The sequence below is a fragment of the Aquila chrysaetos genome, chromosome Z (genome assembly GCF_900496995.4).
Source record: "Aquila chrysaetos chrysaetos chromosome Z, bAquChr1.4, whole genome shotgun sequence".
Classification (NCBI taxonomy): Eukaryota; Metazoa; Chordata; class Aves; order Accipitriformes; family Accipitridae; genus Aquila; species Aquila chrysaetos.
Genome location: NC_044030.1, coordinates 83381145 through 83395675, shown reverse-complemented (window position 1 = coordinate 83395675; position 14531 = coordinate 83381145). Strand labels below are relative to the sequence as shown.

Sequence of the window (14531 nt, the reverse complement as noted above, 5' to 3'; positions counted from 1 at the left end):
CCCCAGCCATGGCTCCCTGGGGACAGCTGGGTGCCAGGGCAGGGATCAGAAGGGACAGTGCTGCCTGGACCCCCGGGCTGAGCCAGCAGCTCTGCTGCACCTGGAGGTGCCTCAGGACAGGCTGCCCCACTCCAGTGGCACTTCCAGGTCCTGCCATGGCACAGGTAGAAGAGACCATACACTCCCCATCCTCAATGGTAGGGGCTTGGCTTCTCACCCCACATTACCTCTAGGAGCAGCCCGGCCTCCCCATAGATCCTTATGGGAGAGCCTGGCCTCCTCCCAGGCCCCTATGGAGCAGCCTGGCCTCCCCACAGATCCTTATGGGAGAGCCTGGCATCCTCCCAGGCCTCTATGGAGCAGCCTGGCCTCCCCACAGATCCTTATGGGAGAGCCTGGCATCCTCCCAGGCCTCTATGGAGCAGCCTGGCCTGCCCATAGATCCTTATGGGAGAGCCTGGCATCCTCCCAGGCCTCTATGGAGCAGCCTGGCCTGCCCATAGATCCTTATGGGAGAGCCTGGCCTCCTCCCAGGCCCCTATGGAGGAGCCTGGCCTGCCCATAGATCCTTATGGGAGAGCCTGGCATCCTCCCAGGCCTCTATGGAGCAGCCTGGCCTCCCCACAGATCCTTATGGGAGAGCCTGGCATCCTCCCAGGCCTCTATGGAGCAGCCTGGCCTGCCCATAGATCCTTATGGGAGAGCCTGGCCTCCTCCCAGGCCCCTATGGAGGAGCCTGGCCTCCCCACAGATCCTTATGGGAGAGCCTGGCATCCTCCCAGGCCCCTATGGAGCAGCCTGCCCCCCCCATAGATCCTTATGGGAGAGCCTGGCCCCCCCCATAGATCCTTATGGGAGAGCCTGGCCTCCTCCCAGGCCCCTATGGAGGAGCCTGGCCTCCCCACAGATCCTTATGGGAGAGCCTGGCCTGCCCATAGATCCTTATGGGAGAGCCTGGCCTCCCCACAGATCCTTATGGGAGAGCCTGGCCTGCCCATAGATCCTTATGGGAGAGCCTGGCCTCCTCCCAGGCCCCTATGGAGGAGCCTGCCCCCCCCCCATAGATCCTTATGGGAGAGCCTGGCCTCCTCCCAGGCCCCTATGGAGCAGCCTGGCCTCCCCACAGATCCTTATGGGAGAGCCTGGCCTCCTCCCAGGCCCCTATGGAGGAGCCTGGCCTCCCCACAGATCCTTATGGGAGAGCCCGGCCTCCCGCCAGGCCCCTATGGAGGCGGTGACGCCCCGCGACTCGGCGTGTCCCTCCGTCCCTGCCGTAGCTGCCCCGCTGCTGATTGGCCGCGAGCGGCCGGGAGGGAGTAGCTACGGTCCCGCCCCTTCCGCCACCGCCCCCGAGTCGCCCGGGCAGCGCCGCAGCGGGCGGGGGCCATGGCGGAGGCCGTGAGGGTTCCCCGCAAGGCCCGAGCCAAGAGCAGACCCAAGGTAGGGGTGGGCCGGGGCCGGGGGGCGGCCGGGGAGCTCCTCAGGGTGTCGGTCCACCCTCCCGGGGGCCGGGGGGCCTCGGCCCGGCGGCGGGTCTGTCACTGCCGCCTCTCGTTTGTGGCGGCTCCGGGCGCCCTGGGACTTTGGTCAAGGGGTCAGGCTGCTATTTGTGTTACTCTCTTTTTTTTTTTTTTTTTTGCTTGTTCGGTTTTGTTTTGAAGCGGCGGGAAGGGTGGCTGCTCTGGGCGGTGTTTATGTCCGTGTTTGTTCGTCCTCTTCTGCTGGAAGCTGTTAGGGTGGGCACGCTTTTCTAAAAAGAGTTGTGAATGTCTGCGCTTTCCTGAAGCGGCGTAAGAAGACCTAGTTGGCAGCCAGGTGAAGGGTGTGATAGTTCCTGTGCTGTAAAAGGGTGTAAACAAGCTTTTTAGTCTTATAGCCTGTGGCCTTCTCCAATAGCTGTGCACAGCGAGGCAGCTGGAGCTGCATCTGCGGTGAAGCCGTAGAGCAGTAGAGCTTATTGGCCTTCAGCAGTGTTTTAGTACAATATGGGATGATGGTCTTGCTCCATCTCATACGGAACGGTTTGGCTTTGAAATGCTCAAAACATGAGGCCACGTATAGCAGACGACAGTGTTTGTTCTTTGTTTGTTGGTGCTGCAGTTTAGTTAAGCATCAGTCTTCCTAGGTTTTAATCCTGTTGTGAGTATGTTCCTCCTTCATGATGTTAGTACTGACAGCTTTCTGAAGGCTTTATTTTCCTTGCAGCTGTGCTATGCGGAATTTCAGTAGTTTGTGGAAATGATCCGAACCAAAACATCTCGCCTCAGAGTTGAGTCTAAATAGAAACATTTCCCTTAATTGCTTAACCTCTTTTATGTTGTAAACTGCACCGCATAGAGCAAAGGCATTGAAGTCATGGCTGTCAAAGCCCTGTGAAAACAAAATTAATGGATTAATTGACCATTGTTTTGTAAAATAAGGGTTAGATCTAAGTGTCAACAGCTGTGATTCCTGAACTGCAGGCAAGTAAAGTTTGGAGGGAAAAGCAATCCCAGAAGAGTAAGTGTGTCATTGTTTTTGTTTTGATTCAGCCCCATAGCATGTGCAAGGCAGTCAAATCTGAAGACTGCTGCTGAAGAGAATCAGTTCCCTGCAGGAAGGCAGTGAGTCACAGATGACGCTGGTAGTTCATTAAGGATGTATACGGTGACTCCAGTGGCTGCTGTGTTTGGCCGTCCCTTCCAGGTGTAATTCATTGTGAAACAATTCACTGGCAATGTCACGTGTGAGAATCCAGAATTCTTCAGTGTTACACCTGACCCATTCCTGATATTTTTGTTGCTATTACTATGCTCAGCTCTGTTAATAGGCAGGGGTATTTGAGGATGCAGTTTGGGCCTCAGTCACATTAAGGATTTTTCCATCCATCCCCATGCCTCAGAAACAGCCATAATCCTTTGAAAAGCTGAAATTCTTGTGAGCTGAGAGAAAGGCTGGCTCAGCTGTGGGGCTGCCAAGTAGTGGAACGGAGCCCAGGGCTTTCTGAAAATAGTAGCCCCAAAGTTAAGCTTGTCCAGCACCAGTAACACCAGACTGATTCAAACACAGTTAGGTGGCAAAACCAGTGAACCTGAAACTGGTGAAGGTGAACCTGTGTGTGTGTCCATCTCGGTGGGTAGCACTTAGTTACTCCGGCGATGTTTCCTGAGAAGTGGTAGGTGTCCTTAGAGCTCGAGGTGTCATTTACCAACATGCTAGGAGAGGAGAATGGTTAGGCATGGGACAAGGCTAAGGAGCAGGTGTCATCTTTGACTTAAAGGCTAAACCTCGTAAGAGAGAACAGCAGATTTTGCTTTCGTGTTAATTCAGAACCTGATTTCTCTCATCCTTTCTCAGATGAAATCCCTGTTAACGATTATGGCATTTTTTGCCTTGGAAAGTGAGAACTGAAAGGCACTTTATAAATTTTAAAAACAACTATTTTATCTAACAGTAACATTTGTGAGGAATACAGAATGCTACTGAGAGATAAAGGGAGTTTCTTCTGTATGAGGACTGCGAGAGGGAACTTTGAGATTCTAGAGAGGAAAGGACGAGCATGTGTTTGTAAAGTATGTGGATTAGTACACTGTCAAAAATATAATCCAGTGATATAGTGTCCTGTGGAAAGGACTGACTTTGAGTTAATTGTCCGGAGGTGTTTATTATAACATGAAGTCCTAGTTTAAAGAATTGTGCTGATATGTTTTTAACCTCTCACCTGTAGCTTTAGCTAGCCTTGGAGTGTGTCAGAACGGTTTCGTGATCAGAAGTGTTTGCAGGATTTAATATACTGGAAAACACAATCTGTAAGCAAAGCCAGTGTATTGCTGTTTTGTAAAGGAGCTGTGAGCGTATGTTTGAAGTAAAATTAGGCTTGAGGTCAAAGGTAGTTAGGGCCTTGATTTGAGCTGTTTTCTTGTATGCCTTCTCATAAGGCAATGTCATGTCAGATGTTTAGTGAAAGTATATGTGATACTGTCAGCAAATTTCCGAAACTATCGTCTTTTCCCCAGTCATGGAGGAATATTGAGAGCTTTTCCTAATTTCAGCTGTGTTCTTTTTTATATTATCTGGGTCATCCAAAACCGGAGCATTGTAACCTAACTCTTCTCAGTTTCGCTCCTAATAAACTGGTAGATACACATAAACAATTTACAAATTGGCAAAACACTTTGCCAATTTCTTGTTTTACAAATTGGCAAATGATTTACAAATTGACAAAATCTTGTTGATTTCCTGTGCAATGTTATTTCCCATGCGGTGCTTTGGGAAGGAGGCTAATCTATACCTTAAACTAGGTTTATGGGAACTATTTACCCCCAAACTGATCTTAGTTTAAAAGTGGATAATCAGTTTACAATTTTAATGTCACTGCTAAGTTCTTCTACACCTCTAGTATGTAATACCTATTGAAAATAGGTATTTCAGTAAATGTACAGATGTTGTGATAGTTTTATAATGTAATTAGGGGGTGCATTCCAGACTTTCTTTGTTCTGAAATTACTTTTATGAAAATAATTTTCCATTCATTAAAATATTTCTGTAAAACTTAAGATGAATTGCAAAGTAACTTTTTTTTGCAATATGTTGAAATCTAGTGGCTGTTTTTAGAGGTCAGGGTCCTGTTATTTTGATTATTTTATATGTTAATGAAATATTCTGTCCTGTGATATTTATAGCTTTTTACGTAGAAACGTTGAAGCATTGTTCAAGAGATGACCAAGAAAATAGACACTGATAGGCAGTCTTCAAAGGGCAACTAAAGAACAAGGATCTGTTCGGTACATTTGTTTTTACATCTAATGTTATGAAAATTAATGTGTTAAGAGGGGCTTTTGGAGTTGTGATGTTGACAAATCCTATTTTTGGTGATGGTGGGGTTTGGGGGATGCAAGGGGGGTAGATTCACTTCGTAATGACACTGTTAATTTTTTATTTTTCCCTAGGAAAAAAAGAAAAAAAGTAGTGAGGAGACCCACATACAAGAGTCTGATGATGTCTTCCTCCCTCCCGTGGCAGAAGTGTCTTCTCAAGCCAGTAAAGTGCAAGTGGAACATCCTGGAGAGTTTACAGAAATTTGTCTCAGTGATGAAGTAGAGGATGGAAAAACTATAAAAGATGTGTGCGACATCTCCCAGGGTAATTTATCTTCAGCAAATGAAGGATCTTCGACAGTGACTCTAGAGCCTCCCACAGATGCAGAAGAGTTCAAAGCTGATCATTCCCATGAGGAATGCAGGGGCGGTGTTGAGAAGAGTGGAAAAAGCAAGTTGGAGAAACCTCACAGCCCTGTGGAGGTGGTTGCTAGCGGATCAGGAAACTCTGATTTATCGAGTAGTACATTTCATTCTAGTGCTGCTGGCTCTCGGACAGTAGTGGGCTTTGTACAAGACAAAGTAACTGAAAACGTACAAGATGATAAAAATCCTCTTGTCTGTTCGTCAGAGAAGGTTCCTCCTAGTATCTTGCAGCAATCTGAGAAATCCAAAACACGTGTTCAGCGATCGGGATTGAAACCAGTTTATCCAAACTTGTCGGCTGAATTGTCATATGAGAGACCAACCATAATAGCAGTTAAACCGCTGTCGCACAATGAAAGGTTGTATCCAGAGCTCCCAACCGAACCAGAACTGGTGCCTTTTACCAGAGAACAGCTGAAAATTTTTGAGCCGTGTTCATGGTTGGAGAATGTTGACTCCTATGCAGAGGAATTCGAAAGCGTTGCTCATCAGGACAGGCACGAATTTTATGAACTGCTCCTGAACTACATGCGCTGCAGGAAGCAGCTTTTGCTGGCCGAGGCAGAGCTGCAGGCTATGATGACAGACTGCCAAAATGTTAAGGGGAGATTATGGACTTTTAAAGAAGAACAGAAAACTGTGCAGGTGCTGTTGCTGAAGCTACTTTTGAACCAAAACTATTTGGATGTGATTCCAGACCTTAATTTTACTTGCTGTCAAGTTTATTGTATTTAAGCTCTGTTGTTTTAAAAGAGATGATTGCCTTTGCTTCCAGTCTCTCCACTAACCCCCAGTACTTCAGAGTGTCGTTCTGTTGAGACTTAAGACAGTTTGTTGTTTGATTTTTAAACTCCGATGAATGTAGGGTACTAGGATCTCTGTTAGTGATCTCTTGGGAGTCAGACTCGTGTGTAGTCAGTCAGAATGAGCTGTGTACAGCCAGTTCTGCCTGTAGTGTTAGGTGAAGTTTGTGCCACAGTGCTTCAGGTAGATGCAGGGGACACGTGGTGGAGTAGGACGTCAGAATGACTGTAGCGGTGACGTCCCATCTGGCCTGCTGCCTGTAGTGACAGTTTTCATTGACGTCATTCCTGACTGTCCTGCTTTCAGAGGTGGCAGCTGCAGAGGAGCTTGAGTCATGCTTGTGGGTGACCCTGTTGCTCAAAGCAAAGGGCGTGTGAGGTCCATCCACTTTCAGTAACAGTTGCTCCATAAATGTAGCTGTGGTTTTAGCTACTTCCAGGGTGGTCCTGGTACTCTGTAGCATTTCTGTCTGCAAACCAGAAGGGTCTGGAGAGCTCTCTGGTGCACACATCAGAAAAATCTTTCCCCACACTCATTCTGTGTAACTTGTTTTTGGAGCTGAACGTTACAGTGGAAGTGAATAAAATTGTTCTGGCGCTCTGATGCTGTTCATAGCCAACACACCATCAAAGTTGCCCAAGGGTGCTAAGTGCCTATGTATGTGGTGGCTTCACTGTTGTTTCTGTGAGTGCAGTGCCTCTCCTGTGCAGTTCCTCAGAGCTGAGATGTTGAGAGACATTCACTGAACAGATTTGAATCTTTTCCTTTTTATTAGGGTATAACGCTGAACCTCACTGGACTCTGTTTTGTGTTGATCGCTTTCTACGCTGAAAGCAATTTTGGCTTCACTCTTACATCCCCACTGGGCATCATACAGTTGGCTAAGCTTGCTGCTTGCTTTGTTCTATCCCGATTCATTATGTATTTATTGTATGTCAGAATAATTGTTTCATGCCAATTTAAAATTCTTCTTCTACTAACTTAGGAAACACAGGGATAATTTCAAGCTAAGCTTCCAAAGTGCTGGCTCTGAAGCACGTTTCCTGGTTGCGTAGAAGAATAACAGGAATGTTACGTATTGTGGTTTTCTTGTGCTGAAGAATTAGAGATAGGACAGAGGAAGACTGGCCTCAGCTTTTAATTCCAGTTTGAGGAAAAAAGTTAGAGTACAGTTCATTTCTGAAAATTTTAAATGTACAATGGGGAATTGCTATAAATATTCAGTTCTGGGAGCTTAGAAAAATATTTATCTTGTTTCAGTACATATTTTAGCTTTAAAATAGCAGACGCAAATATTTATGGAAATCTATAAACTGAGAAGCAGTTGCGCTCACTGGGAATAGAGAGACCTGATTTTGTTCACATCTGTCAGTGATACAGGCAAGTCACTTCATGTCTGTTTCTAAATCTGAGTTATTGAGGGTTTGTAGAGTAATTTTTTCAGAAGTAAGGGATATGAATCTTCAGTAATCAGCAGCTCTAAAACGTATGTAGGATGTTCTGACATGTTTGTCTTTGCCACCTGTTAAGCGGCCCCTTTTATGAAGGCTTTGAATTCTGTTGAGGGGAGGGTTATGTCAAGGTTAATTTCTGTAAGCACGCTTGACCCAACAAAATGACAAAGCCACTTCAATAAAATAATTGCTTTCTTTTCAGGGTGTCTGTGCAGATCAGTGCAAAGTGACAGGTCACCATCGCTACCAGACAGTGGAGCTGAATGAAAGTGTGCTGGGGGAACTGAAAAAGCTGTTTGAAGCCAAAGCAGAGCATGTGCATCAGACACTGGCGCTGCACTCGTACACTTCGGTGTTGTCCCGCTTGCAAGTGGAGTCGTATGTCTACAGGTTGCTCAGCAGCTCATCCCTGCTGAGATCAGTGGCTCTTCAGCAGCAAGAACAAGGTGTGTTGCTGGTCTGGACCGCTCCCCGTGCTGTTCAGGGTGCCGAATGCCCTGTTCACCTGCAGTTTTGGAGTCTTGTGGTGGAATTTGTATACTGGTGTGTTTCTTCTCTGATATTAAAACCTGCTGATCTTATGTAGAGATCAGAGAAACTTTTTTCTCACAGGAGAAACTCCGATTCTCTTGCCTTATTCACCTGGAGAGTGGAAGCTGAATGCAGAATTACCTTCTTCTAAGCTACATACTGCCACTGATTACTGCAGAGGAACACTGGGTGGGGTGGGACACCTGGACTCCAATCTTTTGTTGTCAAAGGCAACATACAGTATAGTCCCTTTTCCAAATTGAGTATGCATAATTCTAAAACCAGCTGGATATTTTTCCTGCTTTACTTCCTCTTGGAAGGCCATTTGAAATCTTGCAGCTCTAATACTGAGAAATCTTTTTGGTTTTCATCCTAGGTATATTACTTACTTGGGTTTGTGCCGATATAATTTTTTAGCTAAAGTATTCCTCCCCCTCCCGCCCCGGGTGTTTATCCTTCCTAGTCCTCCTCTCTTTGCCCTCTGCCTCCCAGATTGTTTATATGCATAGTAAATGGTGGTTCTTACAAAGTTTGTGTTGAGGGAAGGCCTTTTGTGAGAGCAACCATAGTATATTCTTCTTGTAATTAATGTCCAGTGCTAAATTATAAGATGAAATAAAGTACTCTAAATAAGTGTTCTTCTCTGTCGGATTTAGCAAGCAACTGTGTTGAAATGTCTTGGTATCTATAGATAGAGAGAGCAAGTTTTCTGTATTGCTTCAGAACCACTACTTATGCTACTACTCTGAGAGCTGTTTGTCAAAACTCCTTAATTCTGGTTTTGCTTTACAGTTTCAAAGCAATCAGAAAATCTTTCTTCAGACTTGGGCCACTTGAAGGAATGTATCAGCGTCCTTTTCAGTTTTACTCGCAGAGTTATTGAAGATCCTCAGTTTCAGAGTGACCTTCTCATGTGGCTGCAGAGACTGGTGAGGGAGTAAGCATGGATATATCTGTTTGATCCAACACAAGGGATGAATTTGGGGGTAATTTCTGAAAGTGTTACTGTTTCTCTTACTGTCCCACATGCAATTTTTGGGGGGTTTGTTCTACTTGAGCAACAGAATCTGTTAGTGAATCTTTATAATGAATTCCCTTGGCTGATGAAGTCAACAGAGGCCAGCAGCATTAATGAGGACTGGCACCTGAGCAGCCAACACTGCTCAGAGTCGACTTAATATTCAGTATTCATTATGCTTTTACTTATTTTGAAATTAAAATTATTCAGACTTGTCATTTTTGAGAAAGTTCTATTCTTGCTGATTTCTAAATAAATTTGTTTTTAATGCAATTGTAAAGTAATTCATGTTTGTACACCAGAGAAAATGGTTTGTGGCTCATAAGCCAAGCAAACAGACTTTTAAATACTGTTCTCCTGTAACTTGCTCTGAAAATTGAGGTTTGTTAGAAAGTGTGGGAAGAGAAACGAAAAAACAGTATTACTCTACTTAGCAAGACTATAAAGGAATGAACCTTGAAATTGTTTACAAGATTCCAATATACTTCCCTTTAGGTGTCCGTGTTGCAAAGAATTGGCTGTCCAGGTGACCATCTCTTCCTCTTCAACCACATCCTTCGATGTCCAGCTGGGATCAGTGAATGGGCTTGTCCATTCATTCAGGTGTGAATGTTTAATTCTTTATTGTCAGAAAGTTGGAGTGGAGTGGGTAGGACAGTGTCTTGTGCCTAGTCAATCGCTCATGACTGACACCATCATTCCAAGTGTGTGGAATCATGGTAACAGTGAAGGGTTTGTCAGGGGATGTATTTACCCATGTTAGCCCAACTGTGAGCAGGTTTACAGGGAAACACACTTCTCATTCTTGTCTGGAGAGACTCCGTGAAAGGGAGTCAGGGACTTGCGGTTCGCCTCAGAAGGCCTCACGCAGCAGAAGGTTTGGAGTGCTGTCCAAGAAATGGAAAGAATATTTAGACTTGAAGCAGCAGCTGTGTATGAGACAAGTGAGATTGGAGGCAGCTCTGTGATGTATAAGGGATGAGGAAGAACAGATTTTTATATCCTGCACATTGAAATGGGACTGGTTTCACTGTAGAGTTTATTAGTTAGGTAATTTCAAGGGCAAGGGAAAGAGTTCACTTTGTATAGATCAGAGGGAGTGCAGATATCCAAAGCCACCAGGGCATTCTTGCAAAGAACATTTTTGCCCCTCCAAGGGGGGAAGATGTTGGAAATCTAGCCATAGGAAAAGGATTGCAATTACACTAACAAGGAAAATGCAAGCAAGGAAATGAAAGGATAGAATAGAATAATAGAATCATTTAGGCTGAAAAAGACCCTTCAGATTGAGTCGAACCGTTAACCTAACATGGTAGGATCCTAACTTCCCCAGTGCTTACCATCCCAATTCCTGCTGGTGTCCAGAAGTACGTGAAACGGAGAAGTTGCCTTTTTTGTGGAGCTTTTGATGTGGTTTTTTTTTTTTTTTTTTCTCCTTTATAAGTAATTATTTTGGGCAACTCCCAGTATTTTGCCATAGCAATACTTTCTCCAGGGTGTGGGTACTGTCTTTTATGGATACTTTTTAATATGAACAAAAAGCTAGTGAAAAACGTAAAGCTCAGAATTTGAATTTCTCTACTAAAACTAATTTGCCCTTTGTTTTACTTGTTTGGATTTACTTAGATTTTTGCATTTAATTTCAGATCAAAGTCTTGGATAACCCATCAGGTGTCTTTCATTTCATGCAATCTCTTGCCTTGCTTATGTCTCCTGTCAAGTAAGTATGAATATGATTTTATAAATATGTTCTGATTATTTAAGAGTAGAAAACATGACACACGATCTGCTTGTGAAGCTCAGAGTTCATTGCAGGCAAAGTTATAAAAGCAGGCACAAGAAAGACATTCACAGTTTAATTCAAACTGTTTTTACTCATTCATCTTAAAATACAGCCTTGGCAGTACATTTTCCAACTGTGCACAGTATGATGCAGCTTGCTTTCAGCTGTCAAGTAGCTTGTGAAGACTGACATGTTTCGTTACTGTGACTTCTGAAATATAGAGTTCTTGCCTTGCATGATGGCCTGTTCATTATACTGTCTCCTCAACAGAAACCCTTGAGTAAAGGGTTTGCTAAGTTGGTGTGTATGCTGGTTGGGCTTCTTAACTGATTTTTCATCCTTTTTTTAATCTAGAAGGAATACCTGGTGCTTGGAGAAGCTAGTTGATGAAGTCAGTCATTAGTGAAAACTGTTATGTGCTTCAGATAAAATACATAACTTGCCTCCCAGCCGCCCAAATTTTAATGTCAAAGAATCAAACTGCTGGTATTTAGGGTTGTCATTGTGTTCTTGATATACTGACCCTGAGTTAAGTGGGAGTCCTATTTATGGGAGGCTATTATTTTTAAGGGCTTTCTTTTCACATTTCCAGTCTAGAGCTGCCTGGGGAAACAAGTGTATCCTCAGGGCATGCATACTGCCAATGCATTTTGATGCTTGTGTTTTGAACAAGGTCTACCTTAAGGTGTCTGGAGCGATGCTCTCAACTGTTGATACAAGAATGCAGAGCCTCCACAATGGCTGTACTTACTGGTAAAAGAGCTAAGACTTGTCTGTTACAGTTGCTTCTTGTCAGGAACAAGTTTGAATTCTGAATTTGATTTGTGAAATCAGTGTCTTAAAAATTGTATTTAATTTGTAATAGGCTGGTATTATCAGAGTATAAGTTGAAGGTGATCAGGAGGGTGATAATTATTCCAGAGTTTTGTGGCACTGTGTGCAGAGTTCTGGCAGTACAGTTCAAGTTAGAAGGAAGTTGGATGTTATGATTTTAATTTTTTGTATAACCTTTCTGCACATTTGTTTAACTTGCTGGTACGTCTGAACAACTAAGGATTTATACAGTATATAGAGCCCGAAAACTAGTATCCCAGACTCGAGGTGGTCTACTACATGGAACGGGAACTGGGTTGATTTGAGGCAACTCTTTCCTGGAAGGTCTTTAGTTGTGGTAGTAAGACCAGTCTTACTAACATTGATGTGGTGTCCAGCTAGTGCAGCTACGAAAGTTGTATAGTGGAGCTGGCTTGTGCTTGTCCTGTTTGTTGTTGACTCACCAGATGATAGCCTTAAATGGTTGTTGTAGAGTACCTCTTCTGAAATACAATATCCTTTTTTTTTTTTAAAAGGATTTTTCTTACAGATGGGCAAGAATAGTGTTATTTCTTGCATATTTAAATATGCTTGCTATACAGGGCTGATAGCCATTTACATTGTTCAGAAAATTGCTTGGAAGATCATTTACAGAATACAGCAGATTGGTGTGAGTCTTGGAGGATATCAGGTTATCGTAGCATCATTTAGAATCATAGGGTCATTTAGATTGGAAAGGACCTTTAAGATCATCGAGTCCAATCATTAACCTAGCACTGCCAAGTCCACCAATAAACCATGTCCCTAAGCACCACATCTACACATCTTTTAAATTCCTCCAGGGATGGTGACTCAACCACTTCCCTGGGCAGCCTGTTCCAATGCTTGACAATCCTTTCAGTGAAGATATTTTTCCTAATATCCCATCTAAACCTCCCCTGGTGCAACTTGAGGCCGTTTCCTCTTGTCCTGTTGCTTGTTACTTGGGAGCAGAGACTGACCCCCACCTCGCTACAACCTCCTTTCAGGTAGTTGTAGAGAGCGATAAGGTCTCCCCTCAGCCTCCTTTTCTCCAGGCTAAACAACCTCAGTTCCCTCAGCCACTCCTCATAGGACTTGTGCTCCAGACCCTTCACCAGCTTCGTTGCCCTTCTCTGGACACGCTCCAGCACCTCAAGGTCTGTCTTGTAGTGAGGGACCCAAAACCGAACACAGGATTCGAGGTGCGGCCTCACCAGCGCCAAGTACAGGGGGACGATCACTGCCCTAGTCCTGCTGGCCACACCATTTCTGACACAAGCCAGGATGCCGTTGGCCTTCTTGGCCACCTGGGCACACTGCTGGCTCATACTCAGCTGGCTGTCGACCAATGCCCCCAGGTCCTTTTCTGCCAGGCAGCTTTCTGACATACTTGTTAATTTCTTGTTCTTGTATCTGTTCTCTTAATATCTTCTCTTTACTAAAAGCTGACTTAATTCAGAATTTTTAATTTTCTAATTTTTTGTATACTTGTTTTTTCACTTTAAATCAGAAATCGGGTGGACTTCATGTGCCATATGAAACCAAGTGAGAGGAAAAGTTCCTCTTCATCTGGGAAAGAATCTGGAAACTGGACCCTGGTAGATGAAGGAGGTGAAGAGGTACAGCAAATGACTTCTTTTTTTTCTTTTTTTCCCTTTATGCTTTTGCTCAAGCTTATTTTACTGATTTTTTTTTTTTTTTTTTTTTTTGTGAAATGGAGGAAGAAAAGCTGACTTGTTCAGTTAAAAAGCATCATTTGAAACTTCGATCTATTTTACTCTCATTTTATCTCTGTGATATAACTGTAGATAGTGGAGCTTCCAGGAATGAGTATTAACAGATAGAATATAAATGTTTGAGCTATTGCATGCAAAAGGAGCACAGAAGCAGACATACGTTTGAATAGGTGCTTACCTTCAGAAGGTGGGTTGGACTAACATAGCAGTGCCTCTAGTACTGTTTCCTGGCTGATGAGGGCTTTTATGTAGAAACACACACAGAAGAGGAATTTAGGAGCTTGTGTGTGTGTGTGAAGGAGAGTTCATTTGCAATTTCTTTGGTTTCCTCTTACAAGCAAACTGTAATTAGTACAGTAGTGAGGACCTTTTACCATGTGTTTTATTGTAAAGCTACTAAAAGCGACAGTATTTGTCTATAGGATGAGGATCCTGAAACAAGCTGGATTCTGCTCTTGGAAGATGACTTGATTGCCCTGTTGGCACAGTTTCCATTTCATGAACTCTTTCAGCAGTTCCTTGGATTTAAGTCTGGAGGTAAATAAATCAGCTGCTAAAGAGTTGTTCTTCATTTTGCTTACGCTAATTATATTAATGACTAAAACTGCCAAGAATGCTACTGCGTTAGGAGAGTCTCTCAGTGAAGTAATAATGAACTTGTGCAACAGCTCACAGACTAAATAGATGAGATGGAAGTGTATGCCATGCGTATGGGATAACTTAAAAACTTATAGCATTACAAGCATGCAAAATGTTAGAGTCCTTTCCCTTAGTTTTGATCTGCTCGGTAGTTACACTCACTGATGTGCTTTCAGGATTAAGTTTTCCCCTTTGCCTCTTAGCTGTAACATTACTGTGATTTTTCTCCAATTATTTATTCATTCTTTATTTTGCTAAATCTCTGGACAAGTACATGAAGGTAATTGCTTGCTAGAGGTCTTATAGCCTGCATAGTTTATTTGTACTTTCATACTTAACAGGTATTTATTGTACATTTCATAAACAAAACATAAATTTCAGTTCAGTATATAGCTGGCAAACAATGAACTGTTTGCCAGCTATATGGTGAATTGTTGTTTTGAGTGCTTGTAAAGTTACTTAAAAAATCCAGAATTCACACTTTTTTTTTGAGATGTATTTTTCTGTCTT

The 14531-nt window shown here is 43.6% G+C and overlaps 1 protein-coding gene across 5 annotated transcripts in view; it reads left to right on the top strand.

The window, feature by feature from the left end:
• The first annotated feature begins 1333 nt into the window (after nucleotides 1-1333).
• The window catches only part of EPG5 (ectopic P-granules autophagy protein 5 homolog), a 57952-nt gene continuing 44754 nt past the window's right edge, over nucleotides 1334-14531 (top strand). For 2 of the 5 annotated variants that reach the window (XM_030003987.2, XM_030003986.2), the window contains exons 1-8: nucleotides 1334-1440; nucleotides 4929-5867; nucleotides 7683-7926; nucleotides 8804-8940; nucleotides 9525-9632; nucleotides 10676-10749; nucleotides 13157-13265; nucleotides 13805-13919. In XM_030003987.2, the coding sequence (XP_029859847.1) occupies nucleotides 1387-1440; nucleotides 4929-5867; nucleotides 7683-7926; nucleotides 8804-8940; nucleotides 9525-9632; nucleotides 10676-10749; nucleotides 13157-13265; nucleotides 13805-13919 (1780 nt within the window). In that variant the 5' untranslated portion in view covers nucleotides 1334-1386. Of the gene's footprint in view, nucleotides 1441-4928; nucleotides 5868-7682; nucleotides 7927-8803; nucleotides 8998-9524; nucleotides 9635-10675; nucleotides 10750-13156; nucleotides 13266-13804; nucleotides 13920-14531 lie in introns of those variants that run through there. The other 3 variants (XM_041120619.1, XM_030003989.2, XM_041120620.1) reach the window with 3 other exon arrangements.